At 34.7% G+C, this 22,232-nt stretch overlaps 1 protein-coding gene across 2 annotated transcripts in view; it reads right to left on the bottom strand.

The window, feature by feature from the left end:
- LRPPRC (leucine rich pentatricopeptide repeat containing) overlaps window positions 1–22,232 on the bottom strand; it is a gene marked incomplete at its 5' end in the record, with an annotated part of 84,512 nt that overhangs the window by 29,351 nt on the left and 32,929 nt on the right. For both annotated transcript variants that reach the window (XM_079333103.1, XM_079333104.1), the window contains 9 exons: window positions 7,609–7,715; window positions 8,316–8,440; window positions 15,808–16,012; window positions 17,627–17,712; window positions 19,133–19,263; window positions 20,468–20,581; window positions 21,303–21,353; window positions 21,683–21,760; window positions 21,974–22,080. In XM_079333103.1, the coding sequence (XP_079189229.1) occupies window positions 7,609–7,715; window positions 8,316–8,440; window positions 15,808–16,012; window positions 17,627–17,712; window positions 19,133–19,263; window positions 20,468–20,581; window positions 21,303–21,353; window positions 21,683–21,760; window positions 21,974–22,080 (1,004 nt within the window). The remainder of the gene's footprint in view (window positions 1–7,608; window positions 7,716–8,315; window positions 8,441–15,807; window positions 16,013–17,626; window positions 17,713–19,132; window positions 19,264–20,467; window positions 20,582–21,302; window positions 21,354–21,682; window positions 21,761–21,973; window positions 22,081–22,232) is intronic.

The raw sequence follows: 22,232 nt of genomic DNA, 5'->3' as shown, positions 1-22,232 counted from the left end.
TATGTAGCCATCCTAATCTAGTTATTGAATGAGATGGCTAAAATTATATTACACTTCTATTATTTATTTTCTCCTGCTAAATATGCCTTCATTTCCAAATAACAATGCATTAGTTTTTTAAAAAATACCAATAAACACATTTACATTATTTATTATTAATAATCTTACAGCTTGAGTTCATATGTATGCAGGTTTACCACTTGGCTATATTTCTCCCACTACAATCTTTATAGCAAAGTCTAAGTGAAGTAGCATTGTTGAATATACAGGGGGAAAAAAAAACCACCTACTTTGATCATTGGCTCTGAACTTTGATGCAATAGTCCAGAAGCTCACAAAAGATGCAGCTTTAGAGACTGAGGGATCTAAAAACAACCTGTGCATCAAAAAGCATCTTTCCTGCTGCAATCATATCAACTGTCTAATAAAACATATTAGTGCTCTCCTAGCTCAGTTTTTCTTTGAGTCCTTGTACTACCAGGATGACATTACAGATACAGCTGGTTATGGCTGTCAATGGAAGCATTATTTTTTCCCTGTAAATTCATTTTCCACTTTGAAAGAAGTTTAGTTCTCAATGATTTCAAAAATGATTTCTTTGATGGCACAGAAAGATACCCTCACTGACTTTACTCTTTCTAAGCAAAAGAAAACCTTGCAAACTCCATAAAAAAATAGTAATTTCTTTTTTTCTTTATAAGCAATTCTGCCCAGAAATAAATATGACTAAACAAAATACAACTTCCATAATACTGAATTATCTAAAGAGAAACTAATCTAAAATATGTGGACTCTTGTTCAACTTTTCAGGCAAGGGATAACTGTGTGTAAGCTTGAAAACAATTGTATCTGTACCTTCCATGTCCACATTTCATGTTTGATAATAAGGGCAAGCACTCTAACGCAATACTAGAATACTGAAACTCACAAGTTGCTCCATTGCAAGTCATGCCTTCAAACCCTACTTAGCCATAGTGTATTTGATGTTTCATTTGCAGTACCAGATATTTAATGAAAGACAAAGGGACACCTGTCTACACATCCATCCTCACTAACTATTCTCCTGAGACTGATGAGGATTCAAGCTTATGGTCTCTTTTCTGCCTATCCTACAATCACACAAGGTAGCAACCAGTCAACTTTTACTAGGTCAATTTTGATGTAAAAAGCAGCAGCAGTTTACAGTAAGAAAATACAAAATACAAAGTCCCCACTGGGGAAGTTTGTACTGTTGATTGTGACTTTTTTCTTCCTAAGTATGTAATTGCTTCAAAGCTTCTGTCAGTTTTCACAGTTCACTGATCTTACTAACACAACTATCTGTTGAGTAAATATTTATGTTTTTATTTATTTCACTTGAAAGAGGAATATACACTGCTTTATGTTACACAAACATTGAGAAAAAAAATGTCAGACAACTTGATCATTTCCCAAAAATACTAAAATAGAAGTAGGATAGAGTTTTGCAACTTTATCATTACTCACCCCAACTAAAACTGATGTACATTTAATCACTATTGGAATAGTCTACATTTACCAGTAAGTTTTACAAAATAAATTATGCAGTAAAATACTTGTACAAAAAAAAACAAAACAAAAAAAAAAAAACCACACATTCACAAAAATAATCATGCTGGAAGAAAAGGTAACACCAAAAATACACAAAAACTCAGTTTAAAACAAAGTCCTCAAGGTTATACTAGACTCAAAACAGAACAAAAGTTTGTCCTTGGCCTTGTAATGTGGTTTTACAGTGTATGATGAATGAAAAAAAAAAACATTATAAACTTCTTCCAACACAAAGTCCCTGGAGCTAAGAAAAGATGCACAGATTTTGTCATAATCCCACATTCTGAACACATTACAGTCTTCCTTTCAGGAAGGAACTTTTTCAGTAGTCATCTCCTTCACCAAATTTACTTATTAGAAACATTCCTCTTCCTTGTAAGAAAAGAATACTTAAGAACCTCTAATAACTGAACTAGTCAGCACCCCTTTTTAAATTAACCCACATGCATTGATGCACAAAAAAATAATCCATGTTCACTAATACCTAACTGCATCAGAGTCCAGTTCAGAAGAAGCAATGATTTTATTGGACTAATAGGACTCAATAATAATTTTTTAAATTAATCTTTTCTTGTAATTATAGGGCTTGCATGCCTAAAAGTTCTTTCCCCTCTGTCTCAGCTGTATACAATTACCCTAATAAAACTTACTACACCCCCTACAAACTGTTCCTAAATTTCAGACCACCATTATCTAATACAATCTTGCTCAGAAACATGTAAATTTGATTTTAATCACCTCCACTCTTTTCTCAACAGGACCAAAAATAAGTCTTTGTAAATACATTCAGACACCAGATATAGCCATCACTAAATTACACATAACTCATGCACCCCCCTCACTCCCCCAACCCTGCTGTCACAAATCAAGAAAGCATCTTCTCCTGGTAGTTCATCTCCAGCATAAAATCAGCAGCACTCAATTTTATGATGCAGACTCTTAAAAAAAAGCAATCTGGATGAAAGAAGGTTGTAATCTCTCAATATCATGTAAAATATTCTCATTGTTTTTATGGCAGATTAAATCCAATGGCAATTGGTATCTTGAGGTCTGCTGACAATGGATGTCACAATTCTTTGCTTAAATCTATTTACCTCCTAAATTAACTTGACATCTGTTGATAGATATATTCCTGTACACTAAAGTCACCCAAACCTGTTCTTTAGTCAGGTCCCAGATTTCAGCAGCAAATGCCTTTTCCTACATTTCTTCACAACAGAACACACTTCATTAAACTATTTTACAACCATTTGTCCCACTAATTCTCAACACTAATGGTATGATAAACTTAATAATTAAATATAAGTAACATATTTAGTATGAGAGCAGATGAAGATAGTCCCACACTTGATTAAAATCTGGCTAAAAGAATTCTGAAGGCATGCACTATCCCTGGCTCCTCTAGCAGAACAAAATACACAGCTGGAACTTGTACAGAAAAACACTTTCCCCACAGTTCTGAGATCTTCTCCTGCATTCCAATCCTCTTTGCCTTCATTCCAAGCAAAACCAAAACCAGCGTAGAAATGGGAGCTTTCACTCTTTCACTGAAGGAGCAAATTAACAAGTGTTATTTCAACAGCTGATGTGATCTGATCTAGAAAGATTTCAAGAAGCACCTGCTGAACAACATGACAACAGTGGAACACTGCTACCAACTCCTACTTCCTATCAGAGGAGTTCATAAATTCCCAACCAAAAATGCAAGTGACCTGGTACCTTTCTGAACATGGTGCTTGTTTTGGTTTATTTAGGTATTTTGCTGTACAATGAAACTTGATACAAGGTGCAATGATTTTATCAATACAGTGCAGAAATGGTTTAACATCAGTTTAATACCTTGCCTGTTCAATCACAGGAATGAAGTGCTCCTTTCTGCTTCCAACATGGTTCAGACTTTCAGTAAGCAGATATATAGATGGGCTTTGCTTGACCCTCTGCTGCAGAACTGTTACAGTACTGAATGAGATACAAATCTTTTCAGAAAAAGCCAAGAATAGACAAGGGCTGCATTACACACCGATTCAGTAGGTATTTAAGTAGCTGCATTCAGCAGGAGTAAATGAAGGAAAAAGGGTGAGTCCAGAAATATTCAACTATCATAAACACAAAACAGCTGCAAGTTATGAGATCTTGGTGATTCAGAGGTGACCAAAATCCAATAAAAATGACAGACAGACATCAACTGTATTTTAACTACTCTAAGTAGTGAAATCTGTAAACCTCTATGCAGAATGAAAACAAATAGAATAACAGGTGAAAAGGGGAATAAATAAATTCCTCCAAGGTGGTGTAATATTCCCTTTTTTACTCCTACTCCTCTGAATGCCCTTCTCACTAGTACAGATCTGAAGCATCTGCTTAACCAAGTGGCAATCAACAGCTGAGTAAACAAAAGGGTCTTTTAACTGTCCAGTATAGGCAACAAGTAAGAAGTTGAAAGATCTGGGGGACTAGGCTCTAAAATATTCTTTTGTCGTTTATATACCAGACTTAGAAGAACATAAGGCCAAACAATTCTTCTAGATTCTCTCCACATAATTACATAAAACTTCTCTCCAGGAGGAGATCTGATTAAAATTTTTTGAAATAAGAAAATATTTTAGAGGATAGGTAAAGAAAGTATTTTTTTAGAAGGTACTTTTTCCCTAATCCGATTTATCGAAAATTCCCATCCCTTCCTTTTAGCCTACATTAGTTTTAATGTAGTTTAATTCAGTTAAAGGCAAAACATACTGACCTAATTTTCTTCCTTTTTTTTCTTATGAAAATTCAAGGACAAAATGCAATTAAGCTGCCTTTCTAAGTAAGGGAAAAAATCTTAAGTATCCAGATTTGATGACATAGAAGTCATGCTGTGCCAATCCAAGGGAAAGTAAGCTAGTATGTGACCTTGTGGTACGGAGCAAGAAGAGAGATGTGGCAACTTCATTTTGACATGATCATGTCTGAAGGACTCAAGACAAAAGCTAACTTATCAGTTGAGCTGCAATTAAGAAGACCAAATCATATCTTGATGATTTGCATCTACCAATGGGTACTTGTTTTCAGTGTAAAGTGAAACAGCAGCTACCAGCATAACTTTGGGAGCTCAGCAACCTCCAGACACAGCTAGAATAAAACAGACTTCCATTCTATAGAGCAGCCAAGGCTACCTTATTTGCAGTATTGTCTCTGAGAACAAGACTTTCAAGTGCTTAACAAGGCAGTTCAACAACACTGCAAACCTTGTCACACAAGTCCCATGATGCCTCAGAAACAGCTCTTTCCCCAGTGTCTCCTCAAACACAGCATCTCTTCCAGTCAGCACTGCCTCAGAAGAGCCTCCCACTCCCAAACTACCACATGTCTCAGTCTAGCTGCTCTAGCATTGGTCAGACAAATTCTTTGCCTCACCTCCTTTGCACTTCCCTTTTGTTGCCTCTCACAATCTCATTTTCTGATTAGTCTTGTTTTTATTCCAGCAAGCAGACAAGGCCCAGAGCTTTCAGCTGTCTCGTTACATCCCATAACATGATCTTGCATATATATAAATATATATATATATATATATGTGCATTCACAACACATTTGTGGCCAGATAATGTAATAAACACAAGTCTGACCTGATTTTTATAATCTCACTCACATCTTATCCTTTGTCCTTTCCCAGTATCATTACCCACTTTCATTGTAACAAAGATTTGAGATTCGAGAGTTATTTTTTCATTCCTGGGGCTTTGAGTCCCAAATTTTTCAAAGAAAAAAAAAAAAACAACAACAAAAAAACAAAAGCCAAAAAAACCTTGTCACTAAGTTTCACATAAGCATTTAGTGTACCTCTAATTCCTAAAAATATCAAGAGCAAACAGAGGCAATGGCCCCCGATGAGCAAAAATCCCATTAAGCAACCATATCTTCCACAGTGTTCATTTCCTTAGCTCCGAAAAAGGTTTTTTTCCAGCTTCGTTACTATCCTTTTAGATACTCTATTAATAGATACTATATTAATTCCATAGGTGTTTTCAAAACAAACAATATCACTAAAATTAAACGACCATCATCACCAGCAATACTTGATTAAAGTATATGCTTAAAGGTACATGAAACAGCATCTAAAAGAAAGCAGAACCAACTGATCTCCTTCACTGAATATTATTTCACAAGCAAAGAAGATAGAAAAATAATCTGAGATGACCATCAAGAGAAGTAATTTAGTCACAAAACCCACTGGACTAGAAAAAATAATACACATACATCTCATTACATACATATACACACACACACCCCCCATTTAACATTACACTGATCAATGCTTTCACTTCCCAACAAATCAAAAAGCAAATGGCAACTTGCTTTTGTTTTAAAACAATACAAACAATTTTCTTCTTCAGCAAAATATCAAATATAAAATTTCTGTCCTTCCCTCTTGGAAACAATTTCTTCGAAAATACTTAACAAATTGTGACATAACAAAACCATACTTAAAATATTATGCACCATGGTGTAATTGATTTTACAACACTTTTTCCACTAGTGAAATACATGAATACTATTCCTAGATAAATTCCTATACTACTAAGAATTCTGCAAATTAAACCATCTCTTCCTCCACAGCATAAACAAAGTTCTAATTCATACTTCTATGAAATTAGGTAAAAATACTTTAACTAGCATAAAAGGAAGGAAAACTTGTATTTCATCTCCTAATGCCTAAACATCTGTGGTTAGTAGTAAGTTATGATCAATCAACAAATACTGAATACTTGCAGAGAAAATCCAGCATATTTTAAGAAAAAAACAAGTTCCAGAGCCAGAACAATTTGATAACTTGCTTACTATCCTATTCACAATTGTTGAGCTCCAGAACACAAATACAAATTCTGAAAAATTAAAAGCCAATATCAAAGAAAGAGCTTCTAAATCCCATGACAAAAGAGTTTGGCTCATTTAGCTTTTACTTCCAAACCTCAGATTTCATACTTTTACCTCCTGTATGCTTTAATCACAGTAAAAAGAACTCAACTCCTCAGTGTCATCTGCTGTCAGATACCGATATTTCTGTTCTTCTGTATTATAAGATCTGAGTGCCAAAACACCTTCTCAGAACAAAAATACAAATGTTTCAACAGTGTGCTTAGCAATATCCACACACCCCACAGCAGGACAGTATTGTTCCACCACAGATAAACAAACAGATCTTCAGTTTTTTAAATGCAAGAACTCCATTAGACAATTCAAGCAGGGATAGCTGATATTTCAGATACTCTAAGAGGAACTAGGTGAAAAAATTACATTAGAGTTGTGTATGTGCATAACATAAAAATGCTGAGGACAAACTATTACTTTTTCTGCAAGATGCCTCCTCCCATACATCAAGTGGAAAACTTATGCAGCATTTAAAAAACATACAACTGTGTTAAGAAGAAAAAATAATCACAATCTGGGCAGACTCTGCAGCTGCCCCTTTGACTTATCAATTTCAGTAAGCACAATTTCAATCAAGTCTAGATAAAGTATACTAATCCTAAATAGACCAAGTTTGTCACCTACCACTTCCTATAAGCTGCTTACTATCCTGAAAAAGGGAGAGAGAGAAGAAATGCTAAATTAAATGCCAAACAGTAGCAGACAGCGCTTGTTTGGCTGATTAACTTGTAGACAAGCATTACAAATAAATCTGAGCATGGTCTGCAGCAAATTAAATTCCAGTGCTTTTAAGAACAAAGAATTCCTTCGGAAAGAGGATTAGCAACTTTACACCCAGGAATGCCAGTTTAATTTAATTGTTCCACAATCCGATATTGAATATGCAAATATCATTTTGATATGTGAGAGCATATTTGAAAAAGTGAGGAAACGATTTCAATGTACAAGACGACTGTCTCTCTTCTGAACTGTAATTACACAAAATAAAGCTGGCCGAGGGTTTTTTATTACTGGGATTGCATTCTATTAATGTGAATCAGAACAAGTCTAATTGAAGGTTAAAAACTTTAAATGTTTCTAATTAAGAGTCTAAATAGCTGCACGATTAGAGTACCACAGTTAAAACCCCACCTCGATGACCTTCTTGGCCTCTTTGTATTTCCCTGTTCGCAAGAAGGCGAAGAAGAGATCGTAAAGAGCCATCATGTCACCATATTCTCTGCTTACAAAATCTGAAACTAAAGACAAAGTAAAACTCATTAATTTACTTAATATATTGAAGTATTTCAATATTTATGTCAGACATTCTTAATACTAATATTTTCCAAGCCTCATAAAAGATAAGCTGTAAGGGGATAAATTTTGAAACAGAATGATTACAATTTGTTGTAGCTTTGTGGTTGAGCATATTTAAAATGTTTTTTTGTTTATCTGCACTACATTTTGAAGTACATTCAACAAAACAGACTATATTGGCATACACAAAAAGTGAGGATACATGGTATGTGAACTGCACAGCAATTTGAAAAAAGGTATATTGTTTTGTTATTGTGATGTGTCACTATTAATTTGTTTCTTAATAGTAACATACATAGCTAGAACAAGTATTAGCAGTAATCTTGGAGAGCTCAATGTATTATGCAAACAGAGCTGTTTTATGTTTAAAATCACAAATAATTTTTCAATCTGAAGAATGCAGGCATCATATTAGTGCTTTAAAGTTAACACATATAAAGAAACAATTATTTTTTTTCTTTCAGTTGAAAGAAACTATCTACAAATCCTGGAAGAAAACCCACTTCATATTAGCAGACAGCATTTGACAACATTCAACTAACCCTTCTGCAGAAGATCAGCATCTCCTTTTTCTACCAGTTTACAGTAGATGTTATGAAGTTGAAGGATTTTACCATACTTCTTGTAACAGCTGATTAAAGCTTCCAGAGCTGCAGGCATGTCATCCCTTGTGGAATGAAAACAAGAATAAAAACATTCTGAGCAGGAGCAATGCATCTTGAAAATTTCACAGAAAATTCATTTAGCAGTCTATAATCCAAGAGTTTATTCCCCCCTCAATTCTTTATTATTTTTGATTCCATGACCACTGTATACTACAAATTAGCCAAAGGTGTGAATGTTCCTCAGCATCAGATGCACTTGATTTTTGAGCAATATTTTCAAGTTATGCTACGTATATCTGTCTTGACAAAACTAAAATTCCATGGAAAATTCACTTAAGTGTTTAACAGCTTTATTTTACTCAATTTTAAGTAATACCATGTACACTCTATCACCTCAATGCTCAATTTTTAAGTTCTGCACAATTATTTCACAATATTTTGTTTCAGTATAGCTCACCAGAGTTAAGTAAGATAACCACAATCTCACAGATTGCTTTATAATGGTTTTATACTTTAACAGAATGACTATAAATCATCTGTTGATGTCCATTCCATAACAATGGAAGGACTGTAGAATTATTCTGTTCTATATGAAAATCAGAATCAAACAGGTATTTTCTACTCTAAAAAATACAATTTCTGCAGTTAATTCAACAATATAGTATGGTACCAAAATGTGTTTTATGCTGGCCTATCCATGTCATACAGACATGGCACTAGTGTAAATCCATGTAGTAGTAAATAAATGTGCAAGACAGCATCAAGTACATTCAGTCAGGAGCCTCTGAGCAGCAAGTAGAAGTAACACATAGAACATTTCCATTTTTGGTATCTCAATCCTTTGCTGAATTTCCCCCTATGTATACACTATTAACATCTTCAGAAGTATTTGTAATTAAAATGCAAAACTGAAAAGTCATAAAAACAATAATAGTAACAACAAATACAAAATAACCTTCCATACTGTGTAACTCACTGTACTTAATCATCTGCTGCAGACCTTTTTTTCAAAGGATTACAACCCAATCTTGAAACAAAAACCAAACAAAACAGCAAAACCACCAGAAACAACCAAGGACAACCACAGAAACACTGGTAAAACAACATGTCAAGTCAATCTTTGAAGGTTAAGGTTTAAGCTGAAACAAACCAACCCCTCACACACAAAATGTAAGTAGCCACACAGTCAGTAATACTGCATTTTAGATTTCAAGAGCTTTATTTGATAAGGGTAATGTAAGTTACCAAAGAGAAAAAAAAAAAAAAAATTAAATAATCACTTGACAACAGAAGCTGAAAGGCTGACTTGAAACAATGATTTAACATTCCAGAAGCAACCTTATTTTTCATCAACAAAACCTTTAAAAAAAATCAAGATATTACTGTTAAAACAAACCAAATTCAGATGTCCTCTCCTCACAATGCACTTCTTGTGCAGCAGATTTTGCTTTTTCAAAGAATGAACTATCTAAACTACTATGTACTACTCTTATTATCTAGGCTAATATTTTTTAAATTTTTAACAGTAAAACACAGATGAAGAATTAATTTTATTCAGTAATACTGGCATTCTTTAAAAGAGCCTAAGATGATGGATTTCTACCTTATCCCCCTTACTGAGCCCTGTTTACAGTGCATCTTCTGGCACCCCATGGAGTCATTTGAATTTTTGTCATTTGGGGTGAAGACTAAATTACAGGTTAATTTCAAAACTGCAAGTAGATGTTGCAGGCTAGATTACTGTCATAAAAGCGAAATACTATGGTAGTTACCATAGTCAGATATAAATTTATATAATCAGTATTTTTCTCCTGCTTTAGATGCAAGTTCAGTTAACATCTAGGAAAAAAAAAACAGTGTTGCAGAAAACTACTCAATTTCTAAGGAGGCACAACAACATTTATACATTCAAATTAAAGTTTTCAGTGATAAATCTAGCTTTTCAGACTGATGCTCAAACAGCTATAGTGTTGTCTTGGCTGTATTCCTAAAGGATTAAAGTGACTGTTTTTAGGTCAAAGCTATCAATAAATGAATGAATAATTGGAATGTCATACAAGCAGTAGCATTAAGTTTTCTAGTCTCTACATGTATACTTCAGAAGGCATTAATACTGCACATGGAGAGAAAAACAGTCAGCAAATACCTGAGACAAAAATAAATGGAAATATTCTACTTGTTACTGGGACTTACTGCTCGAAGGGGCTGAATAAGTCTGAGTTTAAGGAGTTCTGTATCTCTCACACTGATGTACTGTTACAACTGTTTTGAATCTACTGAAATCAGATATATTTGTTCAGTTGCATTCAATCAACCAACCACTCATCCACAGCTTACTAGAGAACAGGGTTTATAAAATGTATAAATGCTAAAACTGGCAAAGACAAAATAAAACATAGAGAAGTTCAGACTCCATAAAGAAACTGTTGGTATCACTACTGCAGAGAAAAAATGAGCAAGCTTATGCTTGTACTTGAGCTTCTATGATTTAACAATCTGCAGTATTTTTTAATGGTCAGAAAGTGCAGTCAATTCCAAGTAAGTAGCAGCAGCTACTATTGTAAGCAGTTTTTACAGTCCTTTTAGAAAATGAAAATAAAGAACTCACTGTAGGCTTCAAATATTTTAATGTGTTTCTTGTAATGATTATAATAAAAAAGAACTGCACAAAAAAGAATTTCTATATTTTAAGAAAATGCTATTTAGACATAATGAGTTTAAACTAACAAACAGCTGTACATTTGAAAGTATTTGGGAGTGTTTCTGTAAGAAGTTATGCACATGAAACACCCTTTTATCCTCCCAAAGGATACTTACTACCCTAATACATTAAAAGCCTTGTCTTAAATTATTATTTAACTAACATGGTTCAAGTCAAAAAGGAAAAAAACAGCCCATAAACCCATAGCCATGTTGGAAAAATTGGATTTCCAGCATCAGTTTGGAATAAACAGTATTTATAGTGTGAACACAGATGACCCACGCCTCATTTTGAGTTGGTCAGATACTACAGCTTTAAGTCACTCACAAAGATTATCTGTTAGGGACTAAGACCTGTTCCACTTAAAGATTAGGTGTATTTTTCTGGCACTTTGAAACTTGGTCTTAAAAAAGAAGACATACTATTATTTTTGAATGACAGAAGGAGCCTCAGCCACGAGTACATTCTGCTTGGCCCAGAACAATCCTACTTGGCATTATTTTCCAGCTAAAGTGATGTCTGGGTTAAGACACCAAGTTTTTTTGATTCTTTTGGTTTCTGTTTAGAATGGCTATGAAGTCCAAGGTACTATGGGTCCAATCTTCCAAAATATTTGTGTGGGAAATTTTAATCACACAAAGCTATCTGAAGAGCCAAAATTACTCAGGAGGTCTGCAGGACACATCCTGTAGCAGGACTGGCTAGACCATGCCTGGATATTTCAGCCCCCCTCATTTTCAACAAGCCACTCCCTTCTTACTTTAAGAATGTAGCACTAAATCTAACCCTTTTAGTTGTAATAAACAACTTTCCCAACCAGAGAGTCTGCCTGATAAAAATAAGACTCCAAATATTGATTTTAATTGGAATGAAGTGCTGCAACATTATGCATAAAGCTTTAGTGAAGTGGCAATTTACCTAAGGGGTTTACTGATTGAAAAGCTCTCAAACCTGAAATCACTAGAGAGGTAGAAAGAAAAAAGGGGCTCTCTGGGGTGGGGGTGGAGGGTAGCCTGCTAAAACAAATCCCTCTCTACAAATCTGAAGCAGATGTTAGTGTAGAGGGAAGTCAATTCAGCAAGGTACAATCAGCTTTACAAAAATTATTCTGTTAAAAGAGAACGGGCTCTTGAAAGAGCTAAATGTGTTTCTGTTCATTTGCTGTACTAAGGAATCTTCAAGGAGACTGGTGTTGCAATTACAACTAATCCTCCCCAAAAAATTAACTGTGTTGAAGGCTTTGTAATTTCCCTAGGTACAATTTAGCTGTCACTTACTTTAAAATTTACTCAAACATGCGTTCCGAACAGCACTAACTTCACATGTCAAGTGCTTTCCAGCCAATTGAGTCTAAACTGGAAGTCGGTGTTAAACAACTGAATGATTAGACAAGATAGCTCATTTCCCTGCTCTTTTGTTCAGAATAAAATGCCACATTTACATTATCAGACTCAACAGGATTTTCTGACAGAGGGAGAAAAAACCCTAGTGAACACTGTCCATAGCAGGCACATGAAGCCTGTCATTTACCAATCATCCTTCAAAAAGCAATAGCCATGAATGTAACTTAATTACGACCCAATGATCCTTGACGAAAAATCATCTTATCACTGTCCTGTCCCCATAGGGCAAATGAGACACTTTTGTCCTTTGGCACTGATGATGCTAAATTCCTAATTGCAATAATGGAGTAAGAGAGCCAAACATCCCTAATTTCATTGCAACACGTAAGGAGTTTTAATACAATATTTGAAATAAAGCCGCTAAAAAAACTGGAAAAACACCTCTCCCCGCTAGAGATATGTGTCCCTCCCTAAAAATAACATTTAATTTACAGAAATGCCTATTTTTAAAAGTGCATATAAAAGTCAAATAACTTGTAAGTGCTACAGAATGACCTCAAAAAGAATCACAGGTGATTTTAACTCCATGAAAACAACAGAAAGAAAATTGTCAAGGCACTGCATTAATGCTCTGTCTACTACAATAGTAACTAATCAAAATGAGTTTATATGAGATTAATGACAAATGAGTACACAGTGCTATACTGGACAATGCTGTTTTAAAATGCACCAACTAATTCCAAAGAAAAATGGGCTAATAATAGCCTTTTAATCATTTTAGATACAAGTATTACCCTGACTTTAAATTACAAAATAATTTACTCATATGGTCTGTAACACAATGTTTTCATAGTTTACCTGCAAATTTTCTTCCCGCTGCTTAGGAGCACTTCTTATGTCAGGAATTAGTAAATTTCAAGCCTGAAGATTTTTGTTTCTTTTCTCAGAGATGAGTTGGTAGAGAACTTAAGCCACAACTACTATCCTTAACAACTGTAATAATTTTTATACAGCGTAGGTATCACAAGTTTTTGTAATTATCAGCAGCTGGAAGAACCAGTTCAAAAGTAAGACATATTTTAAGACAAAGTACAAGTTCTTTATATCCTTGCAGATTTTTATCACACAATCCAAGGAAGGTTTAGCACATTATAGGACAGAACAAGACCATGTGGACTGTCTCAATTTTTAATTTGATTTTCCCACCTTGATAAACTGTTCAAGGTCATAAATACAAATTAGACAATTCAATGCAGGGGTGTAGTTCCCTTACTCAGTGTCAGAAAAACCACACGGTAAGTATGAGCTCTTTCTCTAGTTACTTCAGTTAAGAGTTTCCCAGAATATTAAAAGTAAAATTTTACTACAATGCTAGCTTTTGAAAAGTTATGCTGTCCATCATCAACATTTTTTTCTTTTCCATGCTCTGTTGAAAGCTTTTAACTCACGCTAGCACCTAACACTGCATATTCAGGACTGGAAGAAAAGGTTAGATGAAAATAATTTATACCTATAACTGCTGAAATCTTCAAGAGTGAACCACAGATTCCTTTATAAGCAATTCAAAAGTTTGAAATAAATTAAGAGCAGAAAATACTAGTACAACCACTGCTGTGGAACATGTAAAAATATCCCAGAGCTTATTTCAGAGGCATGCTGATGACCTGCAGCTAGATGACAACATTTAAGCATGATACTTGAGCTGTAGGATGGCAAATAATAAGCACTACTACTGAAAGAAATGACTAACACTTATTTCAGTCACTCATAACTTTCAAAATACTCTTAGCATATCTAGGAAAAACAAATCCCAAACCATAACACCTTCCCCTCGCCAAAAGTTATTCCTCCTAAGCAAAAAAAAAAACAAAAAAAAGAAACAAAAAAAAAAACACACCAAAAAACCAAAAAAACCACCTTCCAAATTCTGTCTACCACCAGAGAAGATGCAGTCTCTCCCCACATAAGGTGGTAAAAAACCCTTAAGAAATTAGATTAGCTTACTTTGCTTTTTATTTATATATATGAAATACATTATCATCTCTACATGTGAGGACCAATGACTTCTAGCCATACAATTCCACAGTCTGGAACTACTTCCTCCTTCATGAATCCAGTCTCATAAAAAATCCTTTTAATAATAAAAAAACTCCAACTTTTTATCAAGTTTTCCCAAAAATTTATAATAAGAAAAAAAATGTTGAATCAAATTAAAATAACACTCATTACTGTCCCCCTTTCCATCTGCACATGATCACACCTTGATCTACATCATCATAGACTACATCTCAAGTGAAAAGAGCCCAAGTAGCACCAGGTACAACTTGCATGTCAAGGTGCATAAAGCAATTATGTAAAATGCAGCTGCTCTTATGCGCACTGCAAAGCATATCAGATATTTTTCCAACACATTAGTTACATATGATTGCAGTTAAATTACTTTCATAAACATCTGCCTGGCTTGTGATGCAACCAAAGCAGAGTCACAGACTGAGAAGATGTACACAATATTCTTAACCAATGACCACTTCACTACAACACCGTTTTTGAAAGAGAATGTACAGTTACCTCTTTTTCAGCAATTTTCAATACAGAAATGAAATAATAAAAAGATTGTTCATATGGTAAATGAAAAGGGACTCTTGCCTCAATTTCAGAAGGAAATCGCTACATAATTCATATGTATGTTAATTGAAATACCCTACATCTCATAATGAAAATGTATGCAAAAGAATAATGCACATGGAATTAAAGAGACTTCTCACCAGAACGACTGTACAAATTTCCTTTTCTCTAATAAATGTCATTAAAAGTATATATAGGCAAAACCCCTCAAACATAACAGACCGGACAGTATTTTCTTTGAATTTTAAGTTCAGAAACACAGCAGCCTACTGGCAGTGGTATCAAATTATTTGAATTACATGAATTAAAAATATTTGAGTGTTCAACAACCATCCTGCAACTCACCTGAGCTATACTGGAAGGCACAGCAAAATAATGCTGTTCTGATGTGAAAACATGTTCCACTTAACCACAAGAGCTGAGACTGCACCTATCATGTTCTGAATAGCTATCTTGTCAAAAAGACTTTAGAACAAACTAATTCATAAGCATATTCCAACATATAGCCACTTCAACTCTGATGTGCCCATAAAGCACAGCTGCTGTTCCCAGAGATCATGACATTATGTACAGCTGATGAAAAGAGACTTAGCTAAATTAAAGAAACATATTTGTTCATTACTGCTCCAAGATCACTTCAGTAATTGCACGTGCGTGAGCACTTCCAGACACGTATGCGCAGCTGTGAATTGCGTACACAGGTCACAGAACACAAATAAATATCATAACTTGTTTCATCTGAAGCCCAAGCATAGCTTACTTTTCAAGGTGAACTGTAATCAGAGGGGCATGAAGGGCAGCAGTTTGCACCAACCCCAGGTTTGCAATGGTCTCATGTAATCGATTCACTGTTTCAACATCACCTCGCATGGCAGCGGCATTAAGAATGCGGAGAAAAGATGCAACTGTTCTGCCTGAGATAGGAACATCCTTCTCTTTCATCTCCGTTAGAATGTTAATAGCATCTACAATGAAACAACACAAAAGACCCTTAGGTAATTTCATGTAGGGAAAACAAACTGCTATTAAAACAGCATTTCAAACCCAGCAGGAATGTAAATTCTGGTGTATAATGCCGATTTCAAGTTAATTACTACTTGCATTTCTAAACGAGACTACAATTATAAATCCACAATAGCATGGTTTTATCATTTTGCTGCAACTTCGACTACAAATTATAGATAGGAACTGTGTGCCCACTCTGCACCACATAACCCTGTACAGTCTGCCCTATAGCTGCAAGATTCTACTAAATGGATGCTTTTATCGTTCAATGCTAACATCTGCTAAATCACTCCATTGTTTCTTCAGCAGATGGCTTGTCACGAGGCCAGATAATAAAGATATGTTTACACTGTATATACAGCCAGACTAATGGTCTGATACCGATAGGGCCTGTTTGCTGTGTCGATACTAATTAGCCAAGGAGAGCCAATGAAAGCTTTCTAACAGACTGCATGTTAAAACATTAGGTTCATTAAGCTTCATTAGTAAGGCGGAAACAAACATTTTTGTATATGGAATAAGTGCTTTTTTATAATTATTGCATAGACAGAATGTTTTGACCACTTTATGTTTGGCTACGTTTCTGAATTATTTTATTTTCTGAGGGACATTTATGGTCTTAAAACCAAGCTCATATTTTCACACTGCTTAACTTAATGATCTGATTTATTATGACTTGGACAACATCAGCTTAGTTTATTACTTTTCTAACAGTAAACTTAATAAGAGGCCAAGATAAATTTCAAAGGAAGAAATTACATGAAAAAACAGTATTATTTTTTTTGTTTTACTTTACAATGTTTTAAATAAAACCATGAGATTTGTGTCTAGGCTTAGACCATGTTTTATAGCATTAGTGTAGTTGTTACTCTACAAAATCATAGAACTCAATATTCAGAATCACTTTTAAAGCTAATGACAGTCTAGGGTTTTTTAAAGATCAATCAAACCATGTAAACCACAGAATTATTAGACTAAATTACAAAAATGAAAGGGCTAACAGCTTAATGCAAACATCTAAAAATCTGAAAATAGGCAGTTTGCAGAACATTCATTAAAAAGCCAAAATTTCCAGGCAGTTTACAGACTGAATATAAAATTCAACAGCGAACACAGAAAAGAATAGTAATAGAAAAATATATACTTTATGAAAAGTTAAATTATTTTTTTGCAGTACTTGGCTCTTATGATAAGGTTATGTTTATGGGTTTTATGTTCAGCCTTCAGACCTTCTTAAGCAAAAACAAAGCCATTAGTCTAGGCACATACGCAATTTGTGCCATAAGTCATGATCTTCAAACTCAATCCAAACAGCAATGCTAATAAAAACTAGCTGCAGAAATGCAAAAAGCACTGAGCTGTGCAAATGTAAATGACAAGCTTGCCAATCCATTAAAACTAATGGCCTGCACTGTCCAAGCATCTCTGGTTGAATTCACATGCAAATTTGTATGCAAAATGTTCAAGCACTTTTCAGGACATGATATACCATTAATATCAACTCACATTTTTATTCTTGAGGCAAGATACCTTTATTATATAGCAGAAACACACAATGAAAGCAAATGGATTACCTTCTAGTCTACCATGCTTTTCTAAGACTTCTACCAGCGCTACGTACTTTCCACTGTCAAGAGCAACAGGTGAATTCCTAGGGAAGCTGGAAATTAAAGCATTAAGAATTTTATCAACAGAGGCTTACATTTTATAGCTTCAGGTTAAAAATTTATTTTTAAAACTACATAACACAACAACAGCACTAAGAGCTAAAAATTATAGTTAAGTCTGAAAGAAGAAATCTGATAGAATCATAAAGATGCATCATTAGAACACGATTTAAAAATATGATCCATGCACCTTCCCACCCTCAAAAACCAAAGGTTATGTTTCTGAGAAAGAGTCAGATGGTTTAATTAATTATTTGGTAGCTATTGCATATAATAGGGTATTTTTCAGAAACCTGGGAAGAAAACAGCACAGATGACTGGAACGGGGCTATATTCTTTTTGGCAGAGAGATTCCAACTATTCACCTAAGTTAAAAGCTACTATCTTGAAGTTTCTGCTATATATTGTTTCTTTTCTCTGGAAGTACTAAAAGTTAATTCCTCCACTGCTGTTTCTTTGTATAACAATCCAAAGAGACACTTTGCAATACTAGGCTGTGCTTGAGTCAGATCAGTAAAAATGCCTTACCGCAGTGAAACTCCAGCAGAAGACTGAATTTCACTTCATGCAAGCTCACTGGGGACTGTGTGAGAGCAGAAGTGCAGCCAAAGCTAATACACACAACCCTTATTTTTAGAGTGGCAAAATTCTTGATATTCACAGCTCAATCATTTTACATCATTTCTAACACTTGTGGGGTGTAATGAGCACCTGCCTACCAACCTACTGCAAAACCTAAGCAAATACTTTGTGGGTGTATGTGAGAGAGGGAACCTGAAAATCACACATACTTGTTTTCAATTCACTATAGCATTAGACCAAAAAGGAGCTTTTTGAGGGAAAAAGGAATGGGGCAAATACAAGAATCATCCCTAAGAATTTGCTCTGGGCTAAGTCATGCACGGCATGTTTTAGCTGGGAGCTAATTTTTACAGCTAAGATACAAAGAACTGAATATAAAGTCTTAAAATAGAATGCTTCTTGACAGTCTTAAAGTAACGCTACTCAAACACTGCTAATTCTAAAAACAATGTAAGTGTCCTGCACTCTAAACACATCCTTAGGTGCTTTGTAACACAGAATACAGGTACCAATGTTTAACTGTAAATTAAGCCTAAATTCAATTTGGACATCTTTAAAATAAAACACATCTTATGTAGCAATCTGCCTTTTTCAAAATAAAAATTTTTAAAAAATTACTGACCACACAAAGTAGCTGCTCTAATGCTCAATTACAGGAAGCAATTTTTTTGTTTCCAAAAACCCCACCCACGACTGTTTTAAATGCACATACATTGTTGGGGAAAACTAATTAAAAATGGATGAGGGGGTTAATACTCAACCTACTTAATTCAACAAGGTCTGTGTATCAGCATAAATCTCTGTGACATGTTTCAGTGCCGGTGTACTTACACTTTTTCTTTCAGGTTCATTGCCTCTTGTACATTATCATGTCGACAGCACAAATTTATTAAGGCTGCATAGCCACCGACAACCATGTCCGGTTCGTATTTGGCTTTCACTTCAAGGGCTTTTTGCATATTCTAAAAAAGGAACAAAGCAAAGATGTGAACTAGAGGAAAAGTCAATCTGACATTATGAATCTTATACATTCAGGGTGCAGTTAAATGACTGCTTTAGTGCTTTTAGTAGTGTAGGATTGCCTATGAAAACACAGTGCTGTAATGTTTGAGCAATTTTAACAGTGAAAGCTGTTTTGCAAGCATTATTTTTGTAGAATACCTTGAACATTAATTTGAGAATAGACTTCTAAATAAATTTTCTTACTTTGCATATATATTTCTTACATTTTTTAATATAAGAAACTTTTTTGAATCCTGAGACCATGAACATGATTAATCCATATTCTAAACCAGTACTTATTGTTTTGGAATTTGTAACCATTTTCACCTGGTACACTGCCAAACATAACAAAACTACTTTCTAAAGAGTAAGAAACTACTTAATGATTCCATAGAAAGCTTATTTTTCTATAAATTCTTATTCATACATTTGACCACTTTGAACTTGCAATGGGGTGTTTGCATTTAAGCTTATTTCATATGCAAAATTGTAGAGATACAATTTAGGAAGAGTTGTGTATTTCGGCTGTGTGTTTGTAGCAACAGAGAATATTGTGCCATCATCTGCACAACTGCTACTGTTCCTATATATCCAGCTTTATAGGCAGGATCATACTGAACAAGAAACCGAACAAAAGTGTGGTGATACCCCACAAATTACAGACACAGACTAAATGAATGTAAACTACAGCTGGACGCCTGCCGAATGAAGGCAAGAGACCCTTTATCTCAGAAGAGCTTTCCTCCTGCAGGAAAATGGAATTTCAATCCCTGCATTAACAACCTAGTAATATTTGAATTGCAAATGACTAGTGCATGTATCAGTTGCTTGACAATCTAGATATAAGAGACCGGAGCCATGGCTTGAAAGGACATTTGGCATGTATGATAAACCTATCACAGCTGTTACTATCATTCACTTTGCAGATTATTGTAAACAAACTTCAGCAACCCCAAAACATGCCATTCAAGGTGTTGCTGAAATTAGTTAACCTTTTGATTTAATTGCTTTTTGCACTTATGTTTGATTTATAAGCATCAAACCATGAAACCTGAAGCACTGCACTTGTCTTTGCTTAACTATGTCTTTCCATAACACAGTCATTTATGTCCCTTTAAAAATATAGCTATGTGTTTCCAATTATCTCTGCATTGCTTAAGATACCTCTTCTTCACAAAGAGCATGTATGAGTTGCTTCAAGACATCTGTAATAGGCTGGTTTTCAGCTTTTCGCTTTTCTAGTTTCTTCTCCAAAGCAGACACGTCAGATTTAGCACTCTAAATGGAGGTAACAGAAAGAATGTCAATTGCAAAAACACCCTTCCCTGAACAACTTGTCGGATCACTTTAATAAAAGACAGACAAAATAATCCTCTTCTTTCATACTTGAAAAAAATTTTAAATAATTTAAGGTGCTTTTATCTGTTTAAATAGTAGATACTAATTGAAGACTTGAGTCAGAATACAGTTAAAAAAAAACTCCCAACATTAAGTTGTATATCTACAAAGGTCAACATTACTATTCCTCTTCCACTCAGTTCTTTTGTGTTCAGGGAAGTAGGGAACAGAAGCCTGTTTCCTTTTCCATCTCCACTTTGCTCAGATCAGAAATGTAAAGACTTGACACTCGACCATTAGAAGCAGTATGGATTTATATGGTTCCTGCCACTCAAGTGGATCACTGTAATTTATAAGCATGAATTAAGCCTCACACCACTACTGTTAACTAACTAGAACTTTCAAAAAAATATCTACCAGACAGGGAAACTGAGGCATGAAACCTCAGCCAACTCCAAGGTCAAGTATCAGGTCTATGTGAAAATCTGGATAGCCCTTACTACTACTCTAGAAAGTAACCTCTGAACTTCAAATAGTAGATTTAAATAACACTAATATACTTCCATGACCTGAAAGCTAGTGATTACACTTCATCTAAACCCCATATCCAAACAGTACTATTACAGTAAGAACAAGCATAGCTATCTGTGGATTTACTTACTTCTGAAATGTCTGTAGACAGGGATTTTTTGTTACACAGTAACCTTGCATCCTGAAATTCAGTAAGACAAAAATATCACTTATCTCCCCCAAAGTTCAAATCTCTAAGTAAGCATATCATGGTAAAAAGGTTCAAGGTAATTATATAATAGCAATGGTAAAAAAAGCTGTGTTCTGCAGCATTATTACACTGACTTGAAACAGCACTTATTAAATGTATCCTTTTCACATTAAACATGAAACCAGCTACAACAGTGAAAAATCATACAAAGGTTAAAAGGCTTACATATAATCACTGCATGAAGATATTTCTTTTGCAAAGGAGAATATATATTCTGAGATTTCTTTTAGATTCAAAGTAATTGCTATAGAACCACAGACCTTAATTAATTCAGGAACTTCAGTGGAGTCCAGCAGTCTGCAAATGCCGTTGTAGTGGCTTGTAGGGATAACTATATTCTGTACCAAGAGGTGGGGAAAAAAATTATATGAGTTTTGAAACACAACCAAACTGAAATTTGTCTAACAGAAATTATCTCAGACGTAATTCAAGTCTCCAGCTCCTGCATGTCATTGAGAAGTGGTCTGGTTGTACTTAAAAGCAGCAATTTCAAACCTAATAGATACATGTCAGGCAGGACAGGCATTATGTAGCAAAAAATGAAATGGTACCATCTTCTTCAGCTGATGGAAGTATTGTCTCAAACGCTCCTCCTTGGCCTGTACCTCTGAGTCACTCATGCTGTCAATCAAGTGATAAAGAAAATAGCCAACAGCTTCTGTGGAAAAAAACAAGAGAAAGCATTCCACTAAAATTACTGAGACTGTCATGTTATCAAGATTAATTTATAAGAAATCATTTTGGTGTGAGATGTCACCCTGATGAGAGGCTCTGAAATGGCAACAATGATCACTGAGGCATAGAGATTAT

Source organism: Erithacus rubecula (assembly GCF_903797595.1).
Source record: "Erithacus rubecula genome assembly, chromosome: 2".
Taxonomy (NCBI): Eukaryota; Metazoa; Chordata; class Aves; order Passeriformes; family Muscicapidae; genus Erithacus; species Erithacus rubecula.
The sequence above is the reverse complement of the archived record's forward strand: the minus strand, read 5'-3'. Positions and strand labels throughout refer to the sequence as shown.